The sequence below is a fragment of the Papilio xuthus genome, unplaced genomic scaffold (genome assembly GCF_000836235.2).
Source record: "Papilio xuthus unplaced genomic scaffold, Pxut_1.1 DF825783.1, whole genome shotgun sequence".
Lineage (NCBI taxonomy): Eukaryota > Metazoa > Arthropoda > Insecta > Lepidoptera > Papilionidae > Papilio > Papilio xuthus.
In genome coordinates this window covers 3,024,644-3,047,268 of record NW_013532866.1, presented here as the reverse complement: position 1 = coordinate 3,047,268, position 22,625 = coordinate 3,024,644, and the positions used below count along the sequence as shown (strand labels likewise).

General features: G+C 32.8%; 3 protein-coding genes and 1 long non-coding RNA gene across 4 annotated transcripts; 2 read left to right on the top strand and 2 right to left on the bottom strand.

Moving 5' to 3' along the window:
* The first annotated feature begins 570 nt into the window (after positions 1-570).
* Positions 571-8,114, top strand: LOC106125712 (uncharacterized). Its single transcript, XM_013323012.1, has 6 exons — positions 571-690; positions 3,377-4,025; positions 4,367-4,524; positions 4,890-5,019; positions 5,466-5,588; positions 7,716-8,114. The coding sequence occupies exons 2-6, from the start codon at positions 3,391-3,393 to the stop codon at positions 7,837-7,839; spliced, it is 1,170 nt and encodes a 389-aa protein (XP_013178466.1). The 5' UTR covers positions 571-690; positions 3,377-3,390; the 3' UTR covers positions 7,840-8,114.
* A 606-nt stretch (positions 8,115-8,720) lies between these two features.
* On the top strand, positions 8,721-11,546 carry Atg6 (Beclin-1-like Atg6). Its single transcript, XM_013323227.1, has 2 exons — positions 8,721-9,105; positions 9,373-11,546. Exons 1-2 carry the CDS (start codon positions 8,904-8,906, stop codon positions 10,452-10,454), a joined length of 1,284 nt encoding a protein of 427 aa, XP_013178681.1. The 5' UTR covers positions 8,721-8,903; the 3' UTR covers positions 10,455-11,546.
* A 3,433-nt stretch (positions 11,547-14,979) lies between these two features.
* LOC106125661 (uncharacterized) lies at positions 14,980-19,861 on the bottom strand. The gene is made up of 10 exons (XM_013322941.1): positions 19,788-19,861; positions 19,044-19,133; positions 18,587-18,658; positions 17,188-17,214; positions 16,397-16,417; positions 16,226-16,297; positions 16,043-16,057; positions 15,563-15,583; positions 15,406-15,417; positions 14,980-15,057 (listed from the first exon to the last, which is right to left on the bottom strand). Exons 1-10 carry the CDS (start codon positions 19,851-19,853, stop codon positions 14,980-14,982), a joined length of 474 nt encoding a protein of 157 aa, XP_013178395.1. The 5' UTR covers positions 19,854-19,861.
* Positions 19,862-21,737: 1,876 nt separating this feature from the next.
* Positions 21,738-22,607, bottom strand: LOC106125740 (uncharacterized). Its single transcript, XR_001228283.1, has 4 exons — positions 22,510-22,607; positions 22,142-22,168; positions 22,042-22,068; positions 21,738-21,768 (listed from the first exon to the last, which is right to left on the bottom strand). It is a non-coding gene; the product is annotated as an uncharacterized LOC106125740 (long non-coding RNA).
* Positions 22,608-22,625: the final 18 nt, after the last annotated feature.

The window sequence follows — 22,625 nt, the reverse complement described above, 5'->3', positions numbered from 1 at the left end:
GTGGGATTAAAAAATAGATAGTACTTGATTTTCAGACCTACTGAATATGCATATGAAATTTCATAAAAATCGGTAAAGTCGTTTTGCAGGTGGATGGTAACATTGTGACACGAGAATTTTTTTATATATTTAATCACTAACTTTGTTATGTCAGTAATAAGATTTCTGTGCCATCATTGCCTATTTGTGAATTAAAACAAAAAAAAAAACATAACAAACACATCGGAGAAAAATACGAATCAAACCAACTCCTTCACCAAAATCGGTTCAAACATACTAATCACCATTAACAACACTAGTTGGTTGTAATGTTGGTACCAGAAAAAATCGTAATCTTTTTAAATCGAAAAAACAAAATCACAGCTAAGAGTGTTTAATAACGCACCTGGCATAAAGGTGGAAATTCCATCGCCTAAAAAAAATTAAAAAACTCAAAAAACTTGAAAAACGACGTACCAAAGCTCCGCCCTAACATAAGCGATGCCGCCCCTTGTCTGTCCCTTTCGCACTTTACTATCTCTGTCTGTCGCTTTGAAATGACACCCACCTTTGTCATTTGACCCCGAAACGTCGGTGGGTGAGGGTGTCTAGGATATATCCAAGTGTCAAATTAAACACCCAGTGTGATTGTTGAATTAAAAAAGTGCTTTTGTGTAGAATTAATACGTTCAAGATAAATTTTGATTTAAGGTATGAATATTTAAATTGGGCTTTTCAAGTTTTTTACTCCGTCATATTTGAATTTAGAATATTTTTGTTTTTTTTTGTTATAATTCCATTTTAATTAATAATTTAATTTAATAAAATATCAATAACTCTAATTACATTATAATCTAATTGTAATTTTTTAATTTGACTTCTACGAAATATCTACCAAATATTATTTTATTTCATTGACGATTTAAAAGCTAAAAAGTTTATTATCTACTCCTTAATTCTTTTTTTTTTTATCTTTTTAAAAAATGGTGCGTACTTAGTACGCATCTTTTCGATACGGAACTACCGAAAGGTTACTGAAAATCGTCTATTCTCTGAGAGAAAGCAAATTGCAATTTTAAAGCCTAGCCTTTTAGTTTTATAACTTAGACTTAGTAATTATCCTTCGCGCTGCTGCTCCTTAGTTTCGTATAAACATACGTACATAAAGCCTAAAATTTACCTGAAATTCTTAAAATAACTACATAGAAAAAGGTTTGTTTTTATACAGATACTGAATATTATATTTCAAAGATTTCTTAAAGGGAATGCATATTGACTATCATGAAATGTAAACTTTCATCATCAGCTCACTATACGTCCCCACCGAGGAGCTCGGAGCCTACCCTAAGTTATGGGGGATTAGGCCGTTGTCAACCACGCTGGCCAAGTGCGGGTTGGTTGACTTCACACATATCTTTGAATTTCTTCTCAGATATGTGCAGGTTGTAAATTTTAATCAGATTTAATAAAACAAAAGACGTACTAAAAATAATTTTATGCTTGTTTTTTTGTAGATTTTTCTCTCTAATTAGCCATTAGGGGAAGTTATAAGTGTTGATTAGATTAGTCTATTTCGTACTGGCTGTAGTCAGCAACTTTGTCATCACGGAATTAAAAAAAATGAGCCTAATTTACTCCCGCGTACATCAGCTATCTTCCCGATAGTCCCATCAGAATCGGTCTACCAGTTTCAAAGATTACACGGAACAAACACGGCCTTGCGAATAGATATCTTGGTATGGACATGTTATAAGATGGGAAGAATCGTATGTGATAAGGAGGTTTTTTAATTATGTGGAGAAGTATGCAGGGGTAGGTATAGAAATAAATCCCCCGAGAGGGAGCTGCCTCAGCAGCTGACGCAGACGGGGTCGCGGACGAAAGCGAAAGCGTGCCCGTGTCCCCGTCCCGATGCGTTGGAGGAACAGAGAGGTTTAGTGGGTATGCCTCCGTGATGGAGGAGAATCCCACATAACTACCGCGTCCCCCCCGGGGCGCGCAGTATGCATAAAGCATTCCTCTCTGGGAAAAAAAGGTATAGAAATAAATGGATGGATTACGCGAAAGTTGACAATAAAGACTGAGTGAGATGACTGAAGATAGATTAATCTATAAGACAACGCTCTAATGCGTTGACCATACGTTAGTGGGATAACGTAAACGGGGTGATTGGAATAAGGTGTAGTAATTTCCATTGATTGTGTCCACCCTCTTTAGAATAAAAAGCGTGACCTAATTGCGCGCGGTTGTTTGCGCCGAAACCTCCGGTCCGTGTCGCGTTATGTTATGAAAACAAATCGAATTATTTTTACTCGACCGCATGAAATTTTTTAAACGTCCCGCAATGGATAGCTCACATCCGGTGCGTTGGAAGTAAATAAAAATTGTTGACAATATTCTAAAATATTTATACGATTTATTGGAGACTAACTGTCTTCCGTGACACCGTCTGTGCGGTATTAAAAAAAACTTAGTAGCCTATGTGTTCTTCCAAACTATGTTTTCATTTATACCAAATTTCAGCGAGACCCGAGTCGTTCTGGAGATACATTCTACCAAACATCCATCCATCTACACATTCGCATTCGTAATATTAGCAAGAAGTAAGATTTATTTGTTGCTGTTGTTGTTGATTTGGTGTTAAGAGATTGATTGACAATATGTAAACATTTTTTCGAATCATTATTTTAGTTGTGTTTATATTTTAGCGTTATGTAGAGACATAACAGAAGTTTTAGAGTCGAGTTTTGTGATCGACTTCAAAAAGGAGATTGTGAAGTTCGATCGTTTTTTTATGTATGTACACAGACTACGCGGAATTTTATAATCCAATTTACGTGGTTCTTCTCTAGTTTAATATCGAATCGTTGACATTTAGTCCCATTAAAACTATATCCTAGGATTTTAATACTCATTTTGACTAACTGAGTCTTACTTCGGCAAACTATGATAACATGAACAGTCAGATTTTTTTTTTATCATAAGGTGGCAAACGAGCGAGCGGCTGAAATCGCTGAAAAAGCGAAGTGACCGTTGCCCATAAACATACGCAATTGCAAATGCGTTACCTACCTTTAATCGACGAAGGAGAGGATGCACAGAAAGAAAATATTTTCCTTTTCCATGCATCCTCTCATCCGGAAAATCCACTTCCACTTCCCATCCTTTCCTTATAAGAAAAGGGGATGGTAAGGGAAAGAGGACTAAATTAGGCCTCCGGGACGTACACTCATCAGACGAAACGCGGAATTGCTTCCCCTTGACGCCTGTCTTCTGTGTGGTCGTGGTATTTCACCGGGCGAGCCGGGCCAATTAGTGCGAATATTTTAAAGCGGGCTCTACCACTATTCAACATATCATAATCATATTGGATTAATTTTAATTTACTTTGTTACAGGTACAAATATTCTAATGAAATCAACTAACATGGAGTCCTGTTCGGACCGTTTGAGTCCTTGCAGTGATCTGACAAGCGAATCGGAAACCTCTCTCCCGCCATTTCCTTACGACAATCAAATTAACAATTACTACACGCAAACAGAAGTTGGTGGAAAACAATTATATTCATGCAAACAAAAAAACGATGAGAAAAAAGACTATATACAAGATAGTAACAAATTATTTGAAAACTATTTGACCGGAAAGAAACATTTGATATTTGACGTCAAATTACCATCGACACATGAAAACTTTTTTTCGCAAATCGAAGGCGAAGATCGGACGCGTTCGGGTTATTTCAACGAAATGCAGAATACAAAAAGTTGCGTTCAAAATGAGAATAATATAAATATGTCGGACGTAGAAGTTGCGCCGGCGGTTAATTTTGAAAATGTTAATAATATTTTAAATGATAGAGAGCGAGTTCCGCCATCTTTTTTCGCTGAGAATGAAGATAATAATATGGGTGGTTGTTTTAGTTTTAATTCTGAACAAGTGCAGTGCGTGTGTGAGGCGTTACAACAAAGAGGTGATATAGAAAAATTGGCAGCATTTTTATGGAGTTTGCCGCCTAATGAACTACTACGAGGAAATGATACTGTATTGAGGTATTTTATGATTTTAACGTATTTTATTGTAATGCATTATTAATTTAGTATCCATTATCATTTGTGAGTTAAAAAAGATTGGATAAAAGGCAAATAAAGGAGAAAAAAGTACTAAATACACCTAAATACCGGTTTATGTCACCGAAATCGTAGTTCCCAGCTGAACATCACATGTAACTGGCATAAAGCACAATAACAAAGCACTATTCTGTTGTTATAACAGATAATTTTAAAGAATATCGTTGTCGATTCATTTGACGTCGTTATAACCGGTTTATTCGTTAGTTATTTCTATAACTTCCATAAATATTAATACTATAATAAATGTAAATGTATTTTAGAGCACGTGCTTTAGTAGCATACCATAGAGGTGTATTTCAAGAGCTCTATGCGATCCTGGAGTCACACACTTTCTCACCGAGACACCACTCAGGTCTACAAGATTTATGGTACAAAGCTCATTATAAAGAAGCGCAGAAAGTACGCGGACGACCTTTAGGTATGTTATAGTCTGAAGACCATATTTTTTCATCATTCGGTAAAAAACGAATGAGTTGCCGTTGCCCATAAACATACGCAATTGCAGATGAACAGAAGATGCACAGGATTAAAGTGGGCCATGTGAACTCTGAGGGTCAAAGGGTGATCTCACGGAGGTATACAATTACGGGATGAAATTAAGGGTTTTTCTTTCGAAAAATGTATTAAAATATGATATTCCCAAACAGGAAAATATTACATGTCGAGAATAGGAATCTGTGTTGAATATTAAGTTAGATCGCAGAAGGGACATAGCAAACTTAATTTATGTTTTTTTTTTAAATACTTTATAGTTTGAATATGATATTTTGTTTTTTTCTAAAGGTGCAGTTGACAAATATAGATTAAGAAAAAAGTATCCACTGCCGAAGACGATATGGGACGGCGAGGAAACCGTTTATTGTTTCAAAGAGAAAAGTCGGAACGCGTTGAAAGATTGCTATTATAGAAATAGGTAAGAAAACCATTTAAAAAGCGCTTATATACAAACTTAAATACAAAATATAAATTTTATTAAAATAATGTTAAGATACATGCGTAATTAATATGATAAATTACTGAAATCTACTTACTACTACTTATTATTATTATGCTTCATTATTTTTATATTTACTTCCAAAGTAAAGGAAGTTTAAAGGAGACCCTAAAGAATTGTGAGTGCGCAATAAAACATTAAGTAGGTCAACGCTGAAAACACTATTTTATTAATATTATAAATGCGAATGTTTGGATAGATGGATGTTTGTTAGAAGGTATCTCCGGAACGGTATCTCGCTGAAATTTGGAGAAGAATCTAGATTTAGAACATAATCTGGAAGAACACAGAGGCTACTTATTAAGTTTTTTTTAGCTATTAATGACGAAATTGCATATCAGGGCATAAGATTTATATAATTTTAGATATCCAACACCTGATGAGAAGAAAGCTCTCGCTGCGAAGACAGGTCTGACCCTCACACAGGTATCAAACTGGTTCAAGAATCGACGTCAGAGGGACAGGACTCCGCAACAACCAAATAGACCGTGAGTTAACTTTGATTTTTAATAGATAGAACTGAAGGTCATCATCAAAATGTATATGAGATTTGTATAAGCATATAGTACAACGACAAATGTTATGAATTTTAAGATATTTTGTAGATGATGTTACGAAAAATCGTATCGCAAATATTCGTGATAAACCCTCTATGTGTTGTTACATATCAATTTTTAACCCGCGAAAAATGCCCGAATTTGTTAAGTACAACGTAAATTTTTGGCCTAGTCCATTTATCTATAGTCAAAAATTCTCCACGTTAATAGTACCGAATTAAGTCGGTAATATAGAAAATTAATCAGGGAACTTATCTAACCCGGTTTTGTACAAAAATTAAGTACAGCACATAGACGTTTTCCGTCATGTCGTGAGTCACAATATCCTGACTTGTCAGAGCTGCCTTGATGTATTTTGTTTTGTGTTCTATTATCCAAATACATTTAACATATGTTCTGATAGACCTAACACCGATAACAATGCCTCTCTCACCGGGCCAGATAAATTTGTCGCACTGTAATCGGAGTCGTACCTTGTCAATGTCATAAATTTGGCCATAAACTAAATATTATTTTTATTTCGTATGAGCGGCCCTTTGTTTCCGATACGGTTTGATTTGTTTGTTACCGTCTCAAGGTTTTCGACAATCGCGCACTCTGTTAGAACTTAAAAGCTGACAGTATTATTGATTTATGTATATAGTCTTAAACAATTGATAAAAGAAAACACTTACTGCCACATATAGTCGTGTAAACGATACTTAAGCTTCTCCTTAATATAGATTTCTTACATTACAATTCTACACTAAAAGGTGCCTTAAATTAATAAATGTTAAAAAGATAATATTTTCCCGCTAACAACATATTGCGGTAACTGGCATTTTATATTTATAATTAAACGTTACTTAATAATTATAAGCATTTAGAAAAAGACAAAAAAAACTTGTATGGTCCATGGGCGTTTGTCTTCGCGCCATAATGTGACAGTTTCGATAAAAAATCAATCACCGGCCAGCATGTGTGTTTAACGCTTAGGGTGACCATCGTAAAAATAATTAAATTAATTTTTTTTAATAAATAGTAATATAAAATAAAATGGGTAATTATTTATTTAATACAAGGTTTATATTGATGAAGTTAGTATTTTTTTTTCTCTGGTTTTATCACTTTTCTAAGAAATTAAATTGACGTATATTGCTTTAGTTTAAAATTATTGAAGTGGCGTAAATAACCAAAGAGGTTAATGGCTACAGTACAAAAAAAATCATGATTTTTAAAATTAGATTAGGTAAAGAAAATCCGCGCTTTTGAAAACGATAGTCACCCTACTTCTCTTTTGCATGCATTGTTTCAAATGGTTTAAAGGACCCTCATTACGTCTCATTAATCAATCGGACATAGATATGGTGTAGCAAATGCACATGTGTCCTTAGAACAAACGGTCAGTGGGTTGCCATTGTGCATAAGAATAATGATTTTAGGAATACGCTTTTATGTCATTTAGTAAAAAAAAAAATTCAACCGCCGCAAGTGTTAACTTTGCCCTTTACGACTTTTTTTTCCTTAATTTACATATATTTTATATTAGATTTAAATGAAATGAATTGATATGAGATGTGACATTCCTGCATTTTTTTTTACTTATACGTGCGTTGGACTCATTTTAGCTGACGCAAATCGATTTTCGAAGGAAAAATACAGGCAGCTTTTTATTTACTCTTTGAACGTCATTGTTTTGGGTATCGCTCGTATGTTTTTTTTTGCAAAACGTGAGGTCAGGCTGACGACAAAATTTGGGTTACACGAATAGAAAACCCGATTTAAAACTTTAACAACATGGATTTAAGAATTAGAATTGACTGTAACGTTATATTATTGTATTTATGGCGACTCTAGCTGCGAGGTATACGTGATTTTAATTTAGGACTATTATTATTAAATTCCTGTGTTAAGCCGGGAATTTTTATAATAGTTTCTTCGATGGTGTGTTTGTTCAAATTCAAACAGATAATTTCAAGTGTCCTGTGTAAAAAATCTTATCTCGCAGTGAAGAAGTTCCCATTTTTCAAATCGATTTTAACAAATCGATTTATTTTTCATAACTGTTTTTTGTTACAGGGAAATGTTAGTGCCTGCTCAGTACGTGGGGCCACAAGGAGGTTTGTCACAGACTTTCCTACAAAATCCATATTATCACAAGCTGCAAGACGCATCTCATTATCTTCATGGCGGTGCATCCTGAATGTTACCTACATTGAATTTGTTAACCTCAAAGATGTAATTAAATTATATTTTTTTAGTTATGATTTAGTAGAGAAAATATTTCCGTTCCTAAACGACCAAAAACTTGTACTTTAATATCATATTTCTTTTATTTGTTTTATTGCGTACTCAATTAAGATGCCTAAAAGTTTGAAATAATTTAATGATGATATTGATACTGAAATATCTCTCCGTATTTTTACAACGTAGATTCTTTGTAGTTAAGGAACAGTGCATTAAAATGCAATTTCTATTTAAAATTTTGTCAAAACATGATTGCGAACTAATTATACATAGTTTTCCTTATACACTTAATTTCATTAAACAGATAGTCAATAGTTCCATTACTGCAATTAAAAAAAAATCAGATACCAAAAATATCAAGTTTCCTGGACTTGTTATAACGTTAAAAGTCTGGGTATAACTCTATTATGTAAAATATGAGATTTATTTTGGAAGATTAAATTTTGAGTGCGGTTATCTTAAGTTATTTCCTATACGTAAAGTTTTCATTTATACGAAAATATTTTAGACTACAGTGAGGCTTTCTTTGTTAAGATATACATATATCTATGTAAATATAATGGTGCTCTTATGTTAAAATGATTGTCTAGTCTACAGATGGATTAAAACATTACAAAAAATGCTGTTTTATTTATTGGTACTTTTTCTACATTTTATGTAGAGCTATTTGGAATTATAAAGAAATAAACCAATGGTTAAAGGCGCACTTTTATTTTAATAAAAAAAAATCGTTTGAAAATCGAAAAAATCGAATGAATATGTTAATGTGCTGGCATCGCCGTTCCTTAAATGTCACTGTCAGATATCAGTTGTCAAAAATCATAATATTTTGTCGCCCACAATTTTCTTTGTGATCTCTTCTTATTATTTTATTTAAAATTCGCAAAGAAAATAATAACTTATTTGGCATCATTTTGCCAAATGCGAATAAGTGTGTACAATTTTTCCTCGTCTTGATTAATTACTTATATTTTACTGTAATACATTTTGATGACGTAAAAGTGAAAGAAGATTAAAATAATGAGTGACTCCAAATCTTATGTAAATTTCTCATGCCAGCGTTGCCTACAGCCTCTGAAGTTAGATGAATCCTTGAATAATCTTGGTGAACATACCATAGCAGATTTAACACTTCAAATAAGAAGAAATAATGAGGTGGATTTAGATTTACAATCTGCGAGCTTGGAGCACTATGTACCACCTTTTCGTATGTCAGAATCAGGTAATTTTTGTATTTAAGCAAACAAATAATATTACAAAAACGTATATAAACCTTCGAAAAGAAAAATTATATGAATTCTTGATCTGGTATATTTAAGATATCTATGTAGACTTCTCATTAAATTACGCAATAATGTTTTTGGCCTTAATATTAATTTAACATTTTTTTAACAACAAAGTGTGACTTGTTTGGTCTTACATTGATTCTTACAACTACAAAGTAATTTTCAATTTAAAAATTAAATACAACTAAATTTCCAATTTATAGGTAATGGAGCCAATGGATTCATGGTCATATCAGATGGCTGGGAAACAACTTCCTTAGGTCATCAGTTACATGTAAAAGCTACATTATTTGATTTACTATCAAACAATTCGGACGTTGATCATCCACTTTGCGATGAATGTACAGATACACTACTAGAACTAATGGACAATCAGTTACGTTTAACAGAAGCTGAATGGAAAGATTACAATGATTATTTAAAAAAACTAGAAGATGATAAAGAAGATTTGAATTTAGAAGGCCTAGAAAAAGAATTAGAAGATTGGAAGCAAGAACAGAATAGGTTATTAGAAGAATTATCAGCTTTACAAAAAGAAGAGAAAGCTATGAAAGAAGAAATTGATGTACAAGAGAAAGAGAAAGAAAGGTTAGAGAAAGAACAAGATGTATATTGGAGGGAATACACAAAATATCGGAAAGATTTAATGACAACTGAAGATCAAATGAAGTTTTACGAATGTCAGTTATCTTATACACAATCACAATTAGAAAAACTTAAAAAAACCAATGTCTTTAAAGCAACATTTCATATATCTGATTCCGGTCAATTTGGTATTATAAACAACTTTAGGTTAGGAAGATTACCCACTGCACCCGTAGATTGGTCGGAAATAAATGCAGCATGGGGACAAACTGTTCTACTCCTGTCTTCTTTAGCAAGGAAAATCAATTTCTGTTTCCAAAGGTACCGTTTGGTACCATTCGGTAACCATTCTTATATTGAAGTGTTGGAGGATCAAAAAGTTTTACCGTTGTACGGTTCCGGAGGTTTCAGATTCTTATGGGATACTAAATTTGATGCGGCAATGGTAGCCTTCTTAGATTGCTTGCAGCAATTTAAAGAACAGGTTGAAAAGGGCAACACTGGGTTCTGTTTACCGTATAGGATAGATAAAGGTAAAATAGAAGACACAGCGTCTCCACCGCATGCTTATTCTATCAAAATTCAATTTAATTCAGAAGAACATTGGACAAAGGCTTTAAAATATATGTTGACGAATTTAAAATGGGCGTTAACTTGGATTTCATCACAATTCAGTGAAGATAAAACTGATGAACACTAATTTTATAACCAACTGTCGCCCGCGACTCTGTCCGTGCGGGATTAAAATATAGATAGTAGCAAATTCTCAGACCTACTGAATATGTATATAAAATTTCATAAAATCAGTCAAGCCGTTCTGGAAGAGTATGGTAACTAAGATTGTGACGAGAATCTTACTAATATTATAAATGTGAATGTTTACATGGATGGATGTTTGTTTGAAGTTATCTCCAGAAGGGCTGAGTGGATCTTGATGAAATTTGGTATACATATAGAACATAGTCTGGAAGAACACATAGGCTACTATTTATGTTTTGTAAATACTGCGCGGACGGAGTCGCGGGCGACAGCTAGTGTGCATATAAAATTTTATAAAAATCAGTGAAGCCATTTCGGAGAAGTAACTAAAATTGTTACATGAGAATTTTATATATCAAATGTCACATCAAGTAAAAGAATGTATATATGTCCCATATTTGAACTTTGAATTTTTATCTAAAATTCAAAGTTCAAATATACAATCACCTACTACAATTCTGTTCTTATTCCCTTGTAAAGTTTTTATATAAAAAATCTTAATACTAATTAATAATTCTCTGTGTATTTGATATTTTAATGTTTGTAACCGAGTTGTAATTTTTATTGTCTCAATTAACGGCTTCCAGTAATTTGTCAAAGCACACTGGACCTATACTTAAATTCAAGGTTATCTAAAAATATTGCCTGTCATATTAGAATAGGAAAATAATATATTTTTTTCTGTAAAATAGTGATTTGTAGTCAAAAATAAATATCTTATATATAATGGTGCTTTCTGTGATATTATTATTATTGTTTAAAAATTAACTTTTCACCGTTGATTTTTGAGTGGAAAATCTCTGTATTAAACATATCGTCATCCCTGTCGTTATCTTTAAGAAAACAGAGATAACAATAGGTTTTAAACAAGGGTTTTGGTCTTAGAAACCCACGGTTAGATTTATGTTAGACACATGGCAAATAATGGTTTATTGTTTTGCTTTTTCAAGCTTAATTTATTGAAGATTATGAAAAATGTGATGTAAACGTTCATTATAACTTAATATTATTTGCAAATAAAAATTATGCTATATGAAGGTTTTACTTTATAAAAAAAATCTTACATCTTTTCTACTTTTATATTATTATTTATGGGAATAATCGGTGGAACTAAATCATAAAATTACCGAAAATACGTATATTTTATTTAAAAAAGGGACCCATTCCCCAAAAAACAAGCGCTAAATATGTTCTAGAAGCGACATCTATAGTAAATTACGAAGAACTAAGAGTTCAACTATTTCTTCTAGTATAAAGATTTAATTATAGAGGGCGCTGATGACATATTTTATATTAGTCAATAAGAATCTCGAACAAAATGTGTTTATTCAGTCTTTCAAATAATTTGTAGTAATATAAAACTATTGTAGTAATTAAAAAAAATCTTAAAGAATAAAAAATAACTGTGTGTGATAAAGATTTGCCATTGTCGTATTAAATATTTTTTTTAATAAAATTGTTGCCATCTCAAAAAATGCCGTTATATGGCGGGGAGTTTTTTTTTCTGGGCAACACGAAATTAAATGTCAAGGCAATGTTAATAAGAAGAATTTCTACTCATTACTGTACTCTGTTGGCCGGTAATAAGACTTCCTTAGTGATTAATTAATCTTATCCCTGTCTCATCCTACAGGATAATAAAGGTTGTTACGTAAACATCTTTGTTACATTAATGATACAGATTAAATTGATAAATTGTATGTCATTTAAATACGTAATATAACATAACAAGGATAAATTATGTCCCTAATTATCACACAACTGACTCAGTAGGGCAATAATGTATGTTTTTACTAGCCGCCGCCCGTGGAAAAAAATATTCGTATGCTAAGTGTTCCTCAAAACTATGTTCTACATCTGTACTTAACTTCAGTGAAATCCGTTGAGTCGTTCCGGAGATAATTTCTAATATCCATCCATACATCCAAACGTTCGCATTTATAATATTAGTATGATGTATGAGGATTTGTGTGTCTGGAGGCTTAACGGTTGAACTGATTTGGAATAGTGAGGTGTTATTAGATGAGCCATCCTCGTGTATTAGGGACAAGGCTTTCTGATTTTTGTTTGATATTAAATTATTTAATATCGTTGCTTGGTAAAACCTTGAATTAATTTAGATTTTTTTTTGAATACTAAACTTAGGTAACACGTACTTTGAATTATGAATTATGACAAAAGTTGTCGAAACTTCTAACCTTCAAAAGTTCTTGTGGTTTCCTAAACTTTTGAAATATCGTGTTAATTATCTATAAGGGCGTATATTTGTTTGAGAAATTGGAGGTAAATAATAAAGTTTTCACATTGCGATGTAACAGTAACGTTTCTTTTCATGACTTCATCACTTCTTTTACTCTAAATTTTTTTTTTTACAAAATAACTTTTTGCGTCAATTGCCAACTTGTTAATTGTAGGTCTTAAATAATATTAATTATAATACATTTAATATGTTAAAAGACATTACAACATTTACAATATAATTTAAAACGCCATTAAATACAACTAAGGATACGAAAATCTCCTGGAAATACAAAAAAAAAATCAAACAAAAAATATAAAAAAGTGTTGCAATGCAGAACATATAGGACCTATGTTCAGTTGTATCTTTATTAACACTTGGGAGTAAAAATAATGAGTACTAAGTCCCTTGTTCATTTTATAAGTAATGTATATTTTTTTTTACATAACGATATAAGATTTTTTTTTTCGTAACCCAATTCTTCCCAACAATTTGTCCGTTGCCCTGTACATTTGCATTTATATTAAAAAGTTCCGGCTGCTGCGACTAATGCTTACATCGGGGTAAAGTAATGAATAAAACAAAAATTATACGGATAGAGACGTTATATTATTCCTTTCTTCCCCTTTCGAGTAATATTCTATCGTAAATTTTGCTCTTGAAATTTTCTCAAACTAAAATACAGACGAATATTTCGAAAAAAAAAACGTTAGGTTAGGTTAGTTTTTTTGCATGATTAGTGAATGAAAAAAGAAAAAATCGTTGCTTATATCAAACTAAAAAAAAAACAACAAATTAATTAAGTCCCTGATATGACTTTCAATTTTTTTTCTACTAAAATTACTACATGACGATTTTTTAAATTTATGTTACCATTTGTATGTTCGTTAAAAAAAAAATAACGCTTTTTTTTTTTAATTTTTTGCTTTTTTATTTCAAGAAAATATCAAATATATTTCTTGACATCCAAAAAATCCTGTATAAAACATACATCTAACCTTACGTTACATCCGAGCACACAAAGGGTCTGCTCGTAAGCCTTTGTCTAATTTACGACGCCCACGGCCTATTGTATTAGAGAGTGAGGGCGAAATGCCAGACCCCTGGTTTTATCTCTGATAACGAAAACTTAACGCATTTCTACATTTTGAGGTGTACGTACAATTGGTAGAGACACATCTTATATAAAATTCTCGTGTCACAATTTTCGTTCCCATACTCCTCCGAAACGGCTAGACCGATTCTCATGATATTTTGTGAGCATATTGAGTAGGTCTGAGAATCGGCCAACATCTATTTTTAATGCCGCGCGGACGGAGTCGCGGGCGACAGCTAGTATTAATATAGAAGACATTAAGGACCAAACCGAATGTATAAATATATAGTATACTAGCCAACTAGTCCACGAGGAATAAAAAAAACTTAATAAGTAGCTTATGTCTTCTTCCAGACTATGTTCTAAATCTATACCAAATTTCATCGAGATCCGTTCAGCCGTTCTAGAGATATTTTCAAACAAACATCCATCCATCCATCCAAACATTTGCATTTATATCATTAGTAAGAAGTAAGATATAGAGTCCGTTTACAGGGTGTTGAGGACAGCGGATCATTTTTTACCTCAAATAAACTTGAGCTTTCTACGCTTGTAACAAGGTTCAATTTTACTTTTTACATCTTAACTTTTTAATAGCAATAAAGACGTGAAAAGTAAAATAGAACCATAAATATATTAATGCACTTATGTTAAAGTAAAAAAATGTTTTTTCAACAAAATCTCCAAAATTATTGCATTTACGAGATTAGGATTTCAAGAAACTAATGTCTCATCACATCTCCTTCATTAATATCTTTAAGTCGTATTTTTTTAGAAAAGAAAGCAATTTATATTTGTCAAATATTTTTCCAGTCACGTTTTTCCAGAATATTGACCTTTGATCGTCGGATTTTCTTTGTCCTGACTAGATATAAGGAATATTAGAAGGAATGGTTTTGACAAGATCAATTGATGAGGGTTTTTCCAAATGTCTTACCACGCTGGAAAGCGTAATGAGATCTTATTGTGACAATAAAAAGGAATGTAACTTTTATTTTTTACAACTAATTAACAAGTGACAGAAAAATATATATTTTTTAAATGTATAATAACATTTTTTTTTAATTTTATGAAAAAAAAATTAAAGAAAATTTTTTTATTTATGTATTAAAATTAATTTACAATTTATGTCTAAACTTCAGGATATTTGTTGACGAAATACAATTCATCGTAGTTACCAAACCATTGTTCATAATCTTTGAACAGGAACTGAAAAATATAATTTAAATATTTGCTTTTAATATAAACAATCTTACTAATATATTACTAATATTATAAATGCGAATGTTTACATGGATGTATGTTTGTATTTATCTCCAGAACGGCTGAACGGATCATGATGCAATTTGGTATACATATGGAATATAGTATGGAAGAACACATAGGCTACTTATTATGTTTTTTAATTCTACGCGGGCGACCGCTAGTAAAGTATAATAATAAAAAAAAACTTTTGAAGTTTTTTTTAATGATTTTTTAGAAATGTAGATGGCGTTGTTGCTATATTTTCTAATTTTTATTTAATTACAGAAGTCCGTATCTATGTTTTATACTCACAGGTAAATCAGGCTGGAGTTAGAAAATCAAATGAGTTTATTAATATAAAAAAAAAATTAAAGCTAAGAATACATTGTTAGGTAAGACTGTAATTAAGCCTTAGTGTAGATTAAATGGTGAAATAGGTGTTAAAGTTTAATATTGCTATTACACTTACAATGAATTTTGAAGTTTGAGGCTAAAACAACGAAAAAAAAATATAATTCGATGCGAATAAATGCCAAAAGATAAATGGCACAATAGACTTAGGTTTAAGGAAAAAAGGATTTTAAAAGTTAACCCTTTAGCTTTGACAGTTAACTAGAAACTAATTATAAATTAAGAAAACAGTAAAAGATTTTTCCTACATTTAAAAGAAGGTCTGAAATAACGCGTGAGCGAGGAATTCTTGCGACTAACGCAGAGGGCGGGTTACAAAGTTTTTTGCGTCAACAGCTACGTGGAACTCATTGTTGCTAGAGTAGGATTGGACTGTCCAGTGCTGGCCATGTGGACACGTCTACATGTGCCCTGAAGAATTTTGTTTTATTTTTTTTTGAATTTAAATTGGTATTTTTTGTTTTGTTTCGACCATGTGTGTGAATAAAAGATTTATTATTATTGAGAATTATATTTTAAATGTAATAAATATACTTACATAAGGACGATATTGCTGTAAGAGTTGTAATAAAATAATAAGTAAACAATAACTAAACTACGGTCGTACTAAGGTCGACACTTTGATTTTTAATTTTCAAATGTGTCGTTGTTTTTTTTTTAACTTTTTATGATTTTTTTTTTCGAAATTTCTTTTTTAAGTTATAGAAATATTATATAATACCTGATCATTGTAAATTGAAGGATGAATCTGTTTATTTCGGCCATGTTTCTTGTGAGAATTTTCATAAGGATTCTACGAAAATTGTTATAAAAGTAATTAAAATATTACTAATTGACTTATAAAAGAATTGAAATACTTAATATTAGTGTATACTTAGTTATGTAAACTTACATAAGGACTTTTTACCATTGGCTGTAAAATAAATAGATCTTAGAGAAAGATTTTGAAGCGAAAAAATAAAGAATAAAAATGTGAACATAGCAAAATGAAAAAAAAAAGTCTTTAGTACGTTAATCCTTTATAAGTAAGAGGCGATATTTTCACCATCATGATTTTTATTTTTTTATCACCAAAATTCGCACTGTGCATAGCACCTTGTTTCAGTGATTTTCATAAAAAATAAAATTAGATTTATCAATTATCATAAACATATGACCGTTAAAGGGTTAAGTTTTACTTTTTTTTATATCATAAGGTGGCAAACGAGCGAGCGGCCATCTGAAATCGCTGAAGTAGCGAAGTGACCGTTGCCTATATACATACGCAATTGCATATGCGTTGCCTACCTTTAATCGACGGAGGAGAAGATGCACAGAAAGAAAATATTTTCCCTTCCCATGCATCCTCTCATCCGGAAAGTCCACTTCCACTTCCCATCCTTACTTATAAGAAAAAGTGTGGGAAGGGAAAAATGACTAAATTAGGCCTTCGGGACGCACACTCATCAGACGAAACGCGGAATTGCTTCCACTTCACGCCTGTCTTCTGTGTGGTCATGGTATTTCACCGGGCGAGCCTGGACAATTCGTGCGAAGATGTTACGGGCTCTACCACTGTTAAAACTTACTTTTTTAATTATTAATTCGTGTTTTTTTGTTTAAAAAATATACACAAAACAAACAAATCATTCAATTGCCAGTACTAAATTGTTATGTTTATTTTTAATTAATTTATGTACTTACGTACGGATGATTTACTCTTGACTGTAACTACAGAAAATGATTTGTAAATATTATTCATAAATATACCAATTTGTTTTTCATTTTCCGATTTACATATGTACATTTATCCGACGTTCTTACGGTGAAGGAAAACATCGTGATGCTGCACATATCTGAGAAGAAATTCAATGATATGTGTGATGTCAACCCGCACTGGGTCAGCGTGGTTGACTATGGCCTGGTCACCTGTTTGGGTAGGCTCCGAGCATCTCAGTGGGGATCTGAAGATTCATAAACATTTTTTTTTCACTTCAAATGTATGTATAGTCACTTCAAATTGTACAGACTATTTTTTAAATTATTACAATATAAGAAATCTTATATAAAATTCATCATTTAAATTATAGGTTCATGGAAGCTTAATATTACTGTAAACATTTAATTTAGTAAGAAAAGTAATAAAATTAATCGACGAATTGACCTTGCGAAAAGCAAAGAAAGTTAATTGAAAAAAAAAGAACAAACAGACGTTTCTTAATACCAGCCCACACGAATAAAGATTTATTATTAACTAGCTGTTGCTGGCGACTTTGTTATCATCATCAGCTCACTGTATGTCCCCACCGAGGGGCTCGGAGCCTACCCTAAGTTAAGGGTGATTAGGCCATAGTCAACCACGCTAGCCAAGTGCGGGTTGGTTGACTTCACACATATCTTTGAATTTCTTCTCAGATATGTGCAGGTTGTATCACGATGTTTTCCTTCACCGTTAGAACGTCGAAAAAAACCACATTGGTACATGGCGGAATTCGAACCCAGAACCTGCAGATTGCAAGTCAAGTGCTTGACCCCTGAGCCATCGATAAGCCACGAAAGATAATAAAAAACCTATGTTACACACACTTCAACTACCTTCCAGTCACATTAATATCCGTCCAGACGTTTTGGAGATTACACGGAACGAACGCGTACTTACGAACAAACAGACAGACAAATAAAAATGTTAAAAAAGTATATGTACATAAATGAATTTGTAATTTTTACATTCATCATCATATTCAGCCCTAATTCGTCTACTGCTGAACGTAGGCCCCATCGATTGCCACAATACCTGTGCTGCCAGCATCCAGTGCACTCCCGCAATATTGACCAGGTCATCGGTCCATTGTGGGAGAGGTCAACATTTTAACATTACAGCCATACAAATTTTAATTATCTGTTAAGAAGTATAATTTGATACTAATATAAACAGGAATATGTATTTTTGTATGTAACGTGTAAACTCAAAAACTACTGGACCGATTTCAAAAATTCCTTTGTCATTAGAAAGCTATATCATCATAGAGTAACATAGCGTATATTCATTACTAGAAAAAGCTTTTTTTTAGCTATAATCTAGAATTTAAATAAAAGCTAATACCTGTTTCTTTTTCAGTCCAGAAAGTTTTGCGTTTCGATAATGCTTCTTCACGTGGGGAGCATCATAATTATTCTGTGATATAAAATCAATTAAAAAATAGTAATTAAATATAAGTAGAATTTCAAATGTTTTTTTTTAAACATTTTGCAGACAACTAACTCCGGATACGATATAGATTTGAATTATTACTTCACTCACAAACATTGTCAAGCCGTTAATGCAGTTCCGTCGCCCTGGGCGAGATTTTTGTGACGCCTTTTTGGTGTCGAGAGAAACCTTGCAAAAATACGGTATCTTTGAGAGCACTGTGGGCGCCAGGGTTTGCTATTCCTTTCCTCTTTACGCGCCCTGGGCGGTCACATCTCGCTCTACTCTAACGCTACTGCTAAACTGTCTTGTTACCGGTAAGTAACAAAAGCATTAGTATTTTTTTCCTATATTTTCGTGAAATACTGACCACTTGATTGGGGTCATAACATCGGCCGTGTAGTCCTGTGTACGTACATACTGTATTTTGGTTGTTTTTTTTGTTCTGGTAGCGACGTATCTGTGTTGAAAAACAAATTATTATCTATACACGTTGGTTTCATGTGGTTTTAAAACCGCCCTTAGTATTTCATTTAATTGTCAACAATTACTAAAGTCAACACTAAATCATACTAATATTATAAATGCGAATGCTTACATGAATGGATGGATGTTTGAAGACATCTCCAGAACGGCTAAACGGATCTTGATGAAATTTGGCATATATGAAGAACATAGCCTGGAAGAACGCATACGCTACTAATTAAGTTTTTTTAATTACTCACGGACGGAGTCGCGGGCGACAATTAGTAAATTTTATAATTTTCTACACATTCTCTGTTTGGTGTGCTTTAATATTACCCTTAGTATCATTTAATTGTCAACAATCATCAAAATATTAAACTAACATCGAGCGTAGGAAAAAATCTTTTTTCAAACACAAAAATTAAAACATTTCTTACTTTATAGACTTTATGGGATTATATTACAAAAGTTTTAGTAAAATCAAGCAAACGATGAACCTGACCATAAGCGAGTGTCCAATTAACCGCGATATTTTTCACGCTTTTAAAGTTTTCTCTCTAACCAGTTCTCGCTTATGGAGGTCACGTAAGGACCGAACTCTCACTTATAGTGTTGTTTCGCTTATCCATTTTCGTATGTAATTACTCACCGGTTCAGCAAAAGTCAAATTAATTAGTAACATTAACAATATCGTTGTTAGCATTTTGACATGCATTGTTGTAAATAAAACGATTAAGTTAGTCGATAAGCTTTAAATACTCTGTAATAAATCTAATTAGAGATAAATTAGTAAAACAAACATTACGCGGGATTGTGAAAAATTAATTTGTTTTAACGTATGTCGTTATTATACTGCAACTAGCTGTCGCCCGCGACTCCGTCCGCGCGGGATTAAAAATAGATGTTGGATTCTCAGACCTACTCAATATGCTCTATGTCTAGCCGTTTCGGAGGAGTATTGGGAACGAAAATGTCGCGCGCGACTCCGTCCGCAAATTGAAAAAAACTTAATTAGTAACCAAGTTCTTCCGGACCATGTTCTATATCCATGCCAAATTTCAGCAAGATTCGTGCAGTCGTTCTGGAGATAACTTCTAACAAACATCCATCTATCCATCCAAACATAACTATTTATATTATTAGTAAGTCTAAGCACACTGACTGATGTTAACTCCGGAACTATTTGACGCTGACGTCAGTAGCGGTATAGCGTTTTCATGTATACTGATACGTTTGTCTTGCTCTGACGCGACGGTCGAGCACGGTTCGCACCTTGCCGTGTTTGGTTTAAACAACCCTTAGTATTGGTTCTCAGTTAGTCTTTTTTTTCCAATGAGATTAAAATGCCATGTTTTTATAACTTTTGGCAATAAAAACTGATGGTTAGGGATTTTAAAGCTGATTAAATTAGAATGTCTGTATGGGTAATATCGAGAAAATATCACATTTCGTATACGTCGTTGAAGTTGATAACGAAAAACGAAAATCTTAATTTTTGCCTGTCTGTCAGTCCGCAGGCACAGACAAAGGAAAATATGGAGAACTGATCGCCAACCTTCGCTAGTCGGAGAGGCACCTCAAGAAGAAGAAGAAGTCAGTCCGCAAAGCTGGGTTTGTTCCCAGTAATCTCCGGAACAGCTGGACCGTTTTTCACAGGTCTTTAACTGGAAGGTAGCTGTTGCACGCGGGTATGTTGTAGGCTATTTTTTTCTTTTTATAATCTACGTGATTTTAATCCACCAGCTATCTATCACCTTCGTCATCTGCCTTACAATTGATTTACATTTTTTCGACTGAAACTAGATAGGGCTGTGTTTATCGCTTATCCGTATGTACTCCTCCATACATCTCTATCAGCTTTCATATCTGTATTACCTTCCTAAAAATATCCTATTTCACACAGTCCATCCATACTTTTCTTGGTCTGTGCTAATGCCTATTTCTATGAAAATAATAATAATAATTAAAGTATTATCAGAACTTTGAAAATATAAAAGGGGAGAGTAATCAGGAATTAAAAAGGGATGGATCTTATTTCCAATAGTAATAAAACAAACATTGTAATCAGTAGGATTAATTTTTAATTTTTATATCATTATCTACTTCCAGAACTAAGTTGAATCGTTAAAAAAGATTGTCTGAGCGCATTTCCTGATTCACCGTTGATAATGTTTTGACAACGTGGTCCTTTACACTGTAACATACAATAACATTGAGAAATATACTAGCTGTCACCCGTGACACTGTCCGCGAAGAATAAAAAAAATACTTTATTAGTAGCCTATGTGTTGTGTCAAATTTCATCAAGATCCATGCAGCCGTTCAGGAAAGACCTTCGAACAAAAATCCATCCATCCAAACATTCGCATTTACATAAGAAAGGAAAACAGACGTTGAGTGGCATCCAGATATGAAAAGAACGGCACAAGTAAGAGAACATAAAGTTGCTTTCATCGACATGGATGTTGTCGGCTATGAAATGCAGGATTTGACACCACAGTCTGCTCAATCTAGTAAAACTTTTGGAACATACTGTAGCCAAATACTGTCAGTCAAAGAAAAATATCATTTACCATCTGTATTGATATTTGTATTAAGCTTACCTGAGCATTACAATCGTCACCAGAACACTGAATTAAAGTAGATTGAATTAGAATTAAAAAGAAAACAACTCACGTCTATTTAAAATGTGAAGGGTTGCATTGCTCCACTCTTCTCCACGCGGCGGCTGGATGATGACGAGTGAACGCCAACGTCTCGAAGATCGTGAACTATTAACCCGTGCAAGCGAGAATGACGTATCGCATTATTTTTATCCCGGTCATTCAAGGCATCCTCTCGCCATTAATGACACCGCTAAGTGTGCGAGGAGTGGAGCAATGCGCGTAAACCTTAAAACTCACGGCAGCTAGACAATCATCTCCACTGCACTGTAAATTGGAAAATACACTTTGGTTTTACGACAAATTATAGTTCAATGATGGTTATAATAATAAAATTTACCGTAGCATTGCAGTTAACGCCATCACACTGAAAAAATGATATAAAATTTGCTTTTTAAAATCTATTTGGTACAATACTAGAGTTCCTTATTAATGTGGATTGCTGCCTACTATGACACTATTTGATACTTGCAATATCACAATTAGAAATTCAATATTATGTTTTTGAATAGCTGTTGACCGTCCGTCCGATTCCGTCCGAGAGGTATTAAAAAAAAACTTAATTAGTAGCCTATGTGTTCTTTCGGACCGTGTTCTACATCTATGCTTAATTTTAGCGAGATCCATGCAGCCATTTTGCAGATATCCATTTAAACATTCACATTTATAATATTAGTAAGATTAGAATTAGAGTAATATTGTACTTACAGATACTTGACACGCGGATCCAACACACTGTTAATTTTGTTAGTACAAAATTAATTATGAAGGAAGATTTACTATGTTCTTTAGTTACTTTCCTTTTTCGCTTTTTACTTTATTCC

Excerpts from the sequence above, each read along its gene's own strand:
- LOC106125661 (XM_013322941.1), bottom strand. The coding sequence starts at position 19,853 with ATGCATGTCAAAATGCTAACAACGATATTGTTAATGTTACTAATTAAT. Across the intron at positions 19,134-19,787 it reads ATTTGACTTTTGCTGAACCG|ATACGTCGCTACCAGAACAA; the intron begins GTGAGTAATTAC and ends TTTTCAACACAG. Across the intron at positions 16,418-17,187 it reads CAAGAGTAAATCATCCGTAC|CCAATGGTAAAAAGTCCTTA; the intron begins GTAAGTACATAA and ends TTTATTTTACAG.
- Atg6 (XM_013323227.1), top strand. The coding sequence starts at position 8,904 with ATGAGTGACTCCAAATCTTATGTAAATTTCTCATGCCAGCGTTGCCTA. Across the intron at positions 9,106-9,372 it reads TTTTCGTATGTCAGAATCAG|GTAATGGAGCCAATGGATTC; the intron begins GTAATTTTTGTA and ends TCCAATTTATAG.
- LOC106125712 (XM_013323012.1), top strand. The coding sequence starts at position 3,391 with ATGAAATCAACTAACATGGAGTCCTGTTCGGACCGTTTGAGTCCTTGC. Across the intron at positions 4,026-4,366 it reads GGAAATGATACTGTATTGAG|AGCACGTGCTTTAGTAGCAT; the intron begins GTATTTTATGAT and ends AATGTATTTTAG. Across the intron at positions 5,589-7,715 it reads CCGCAACAACCAAATAGACC|GGAAATGTTAGTGCCTGCTC; the intron begins GTGAGTTAACTT and ends TTTTTGTTACAG.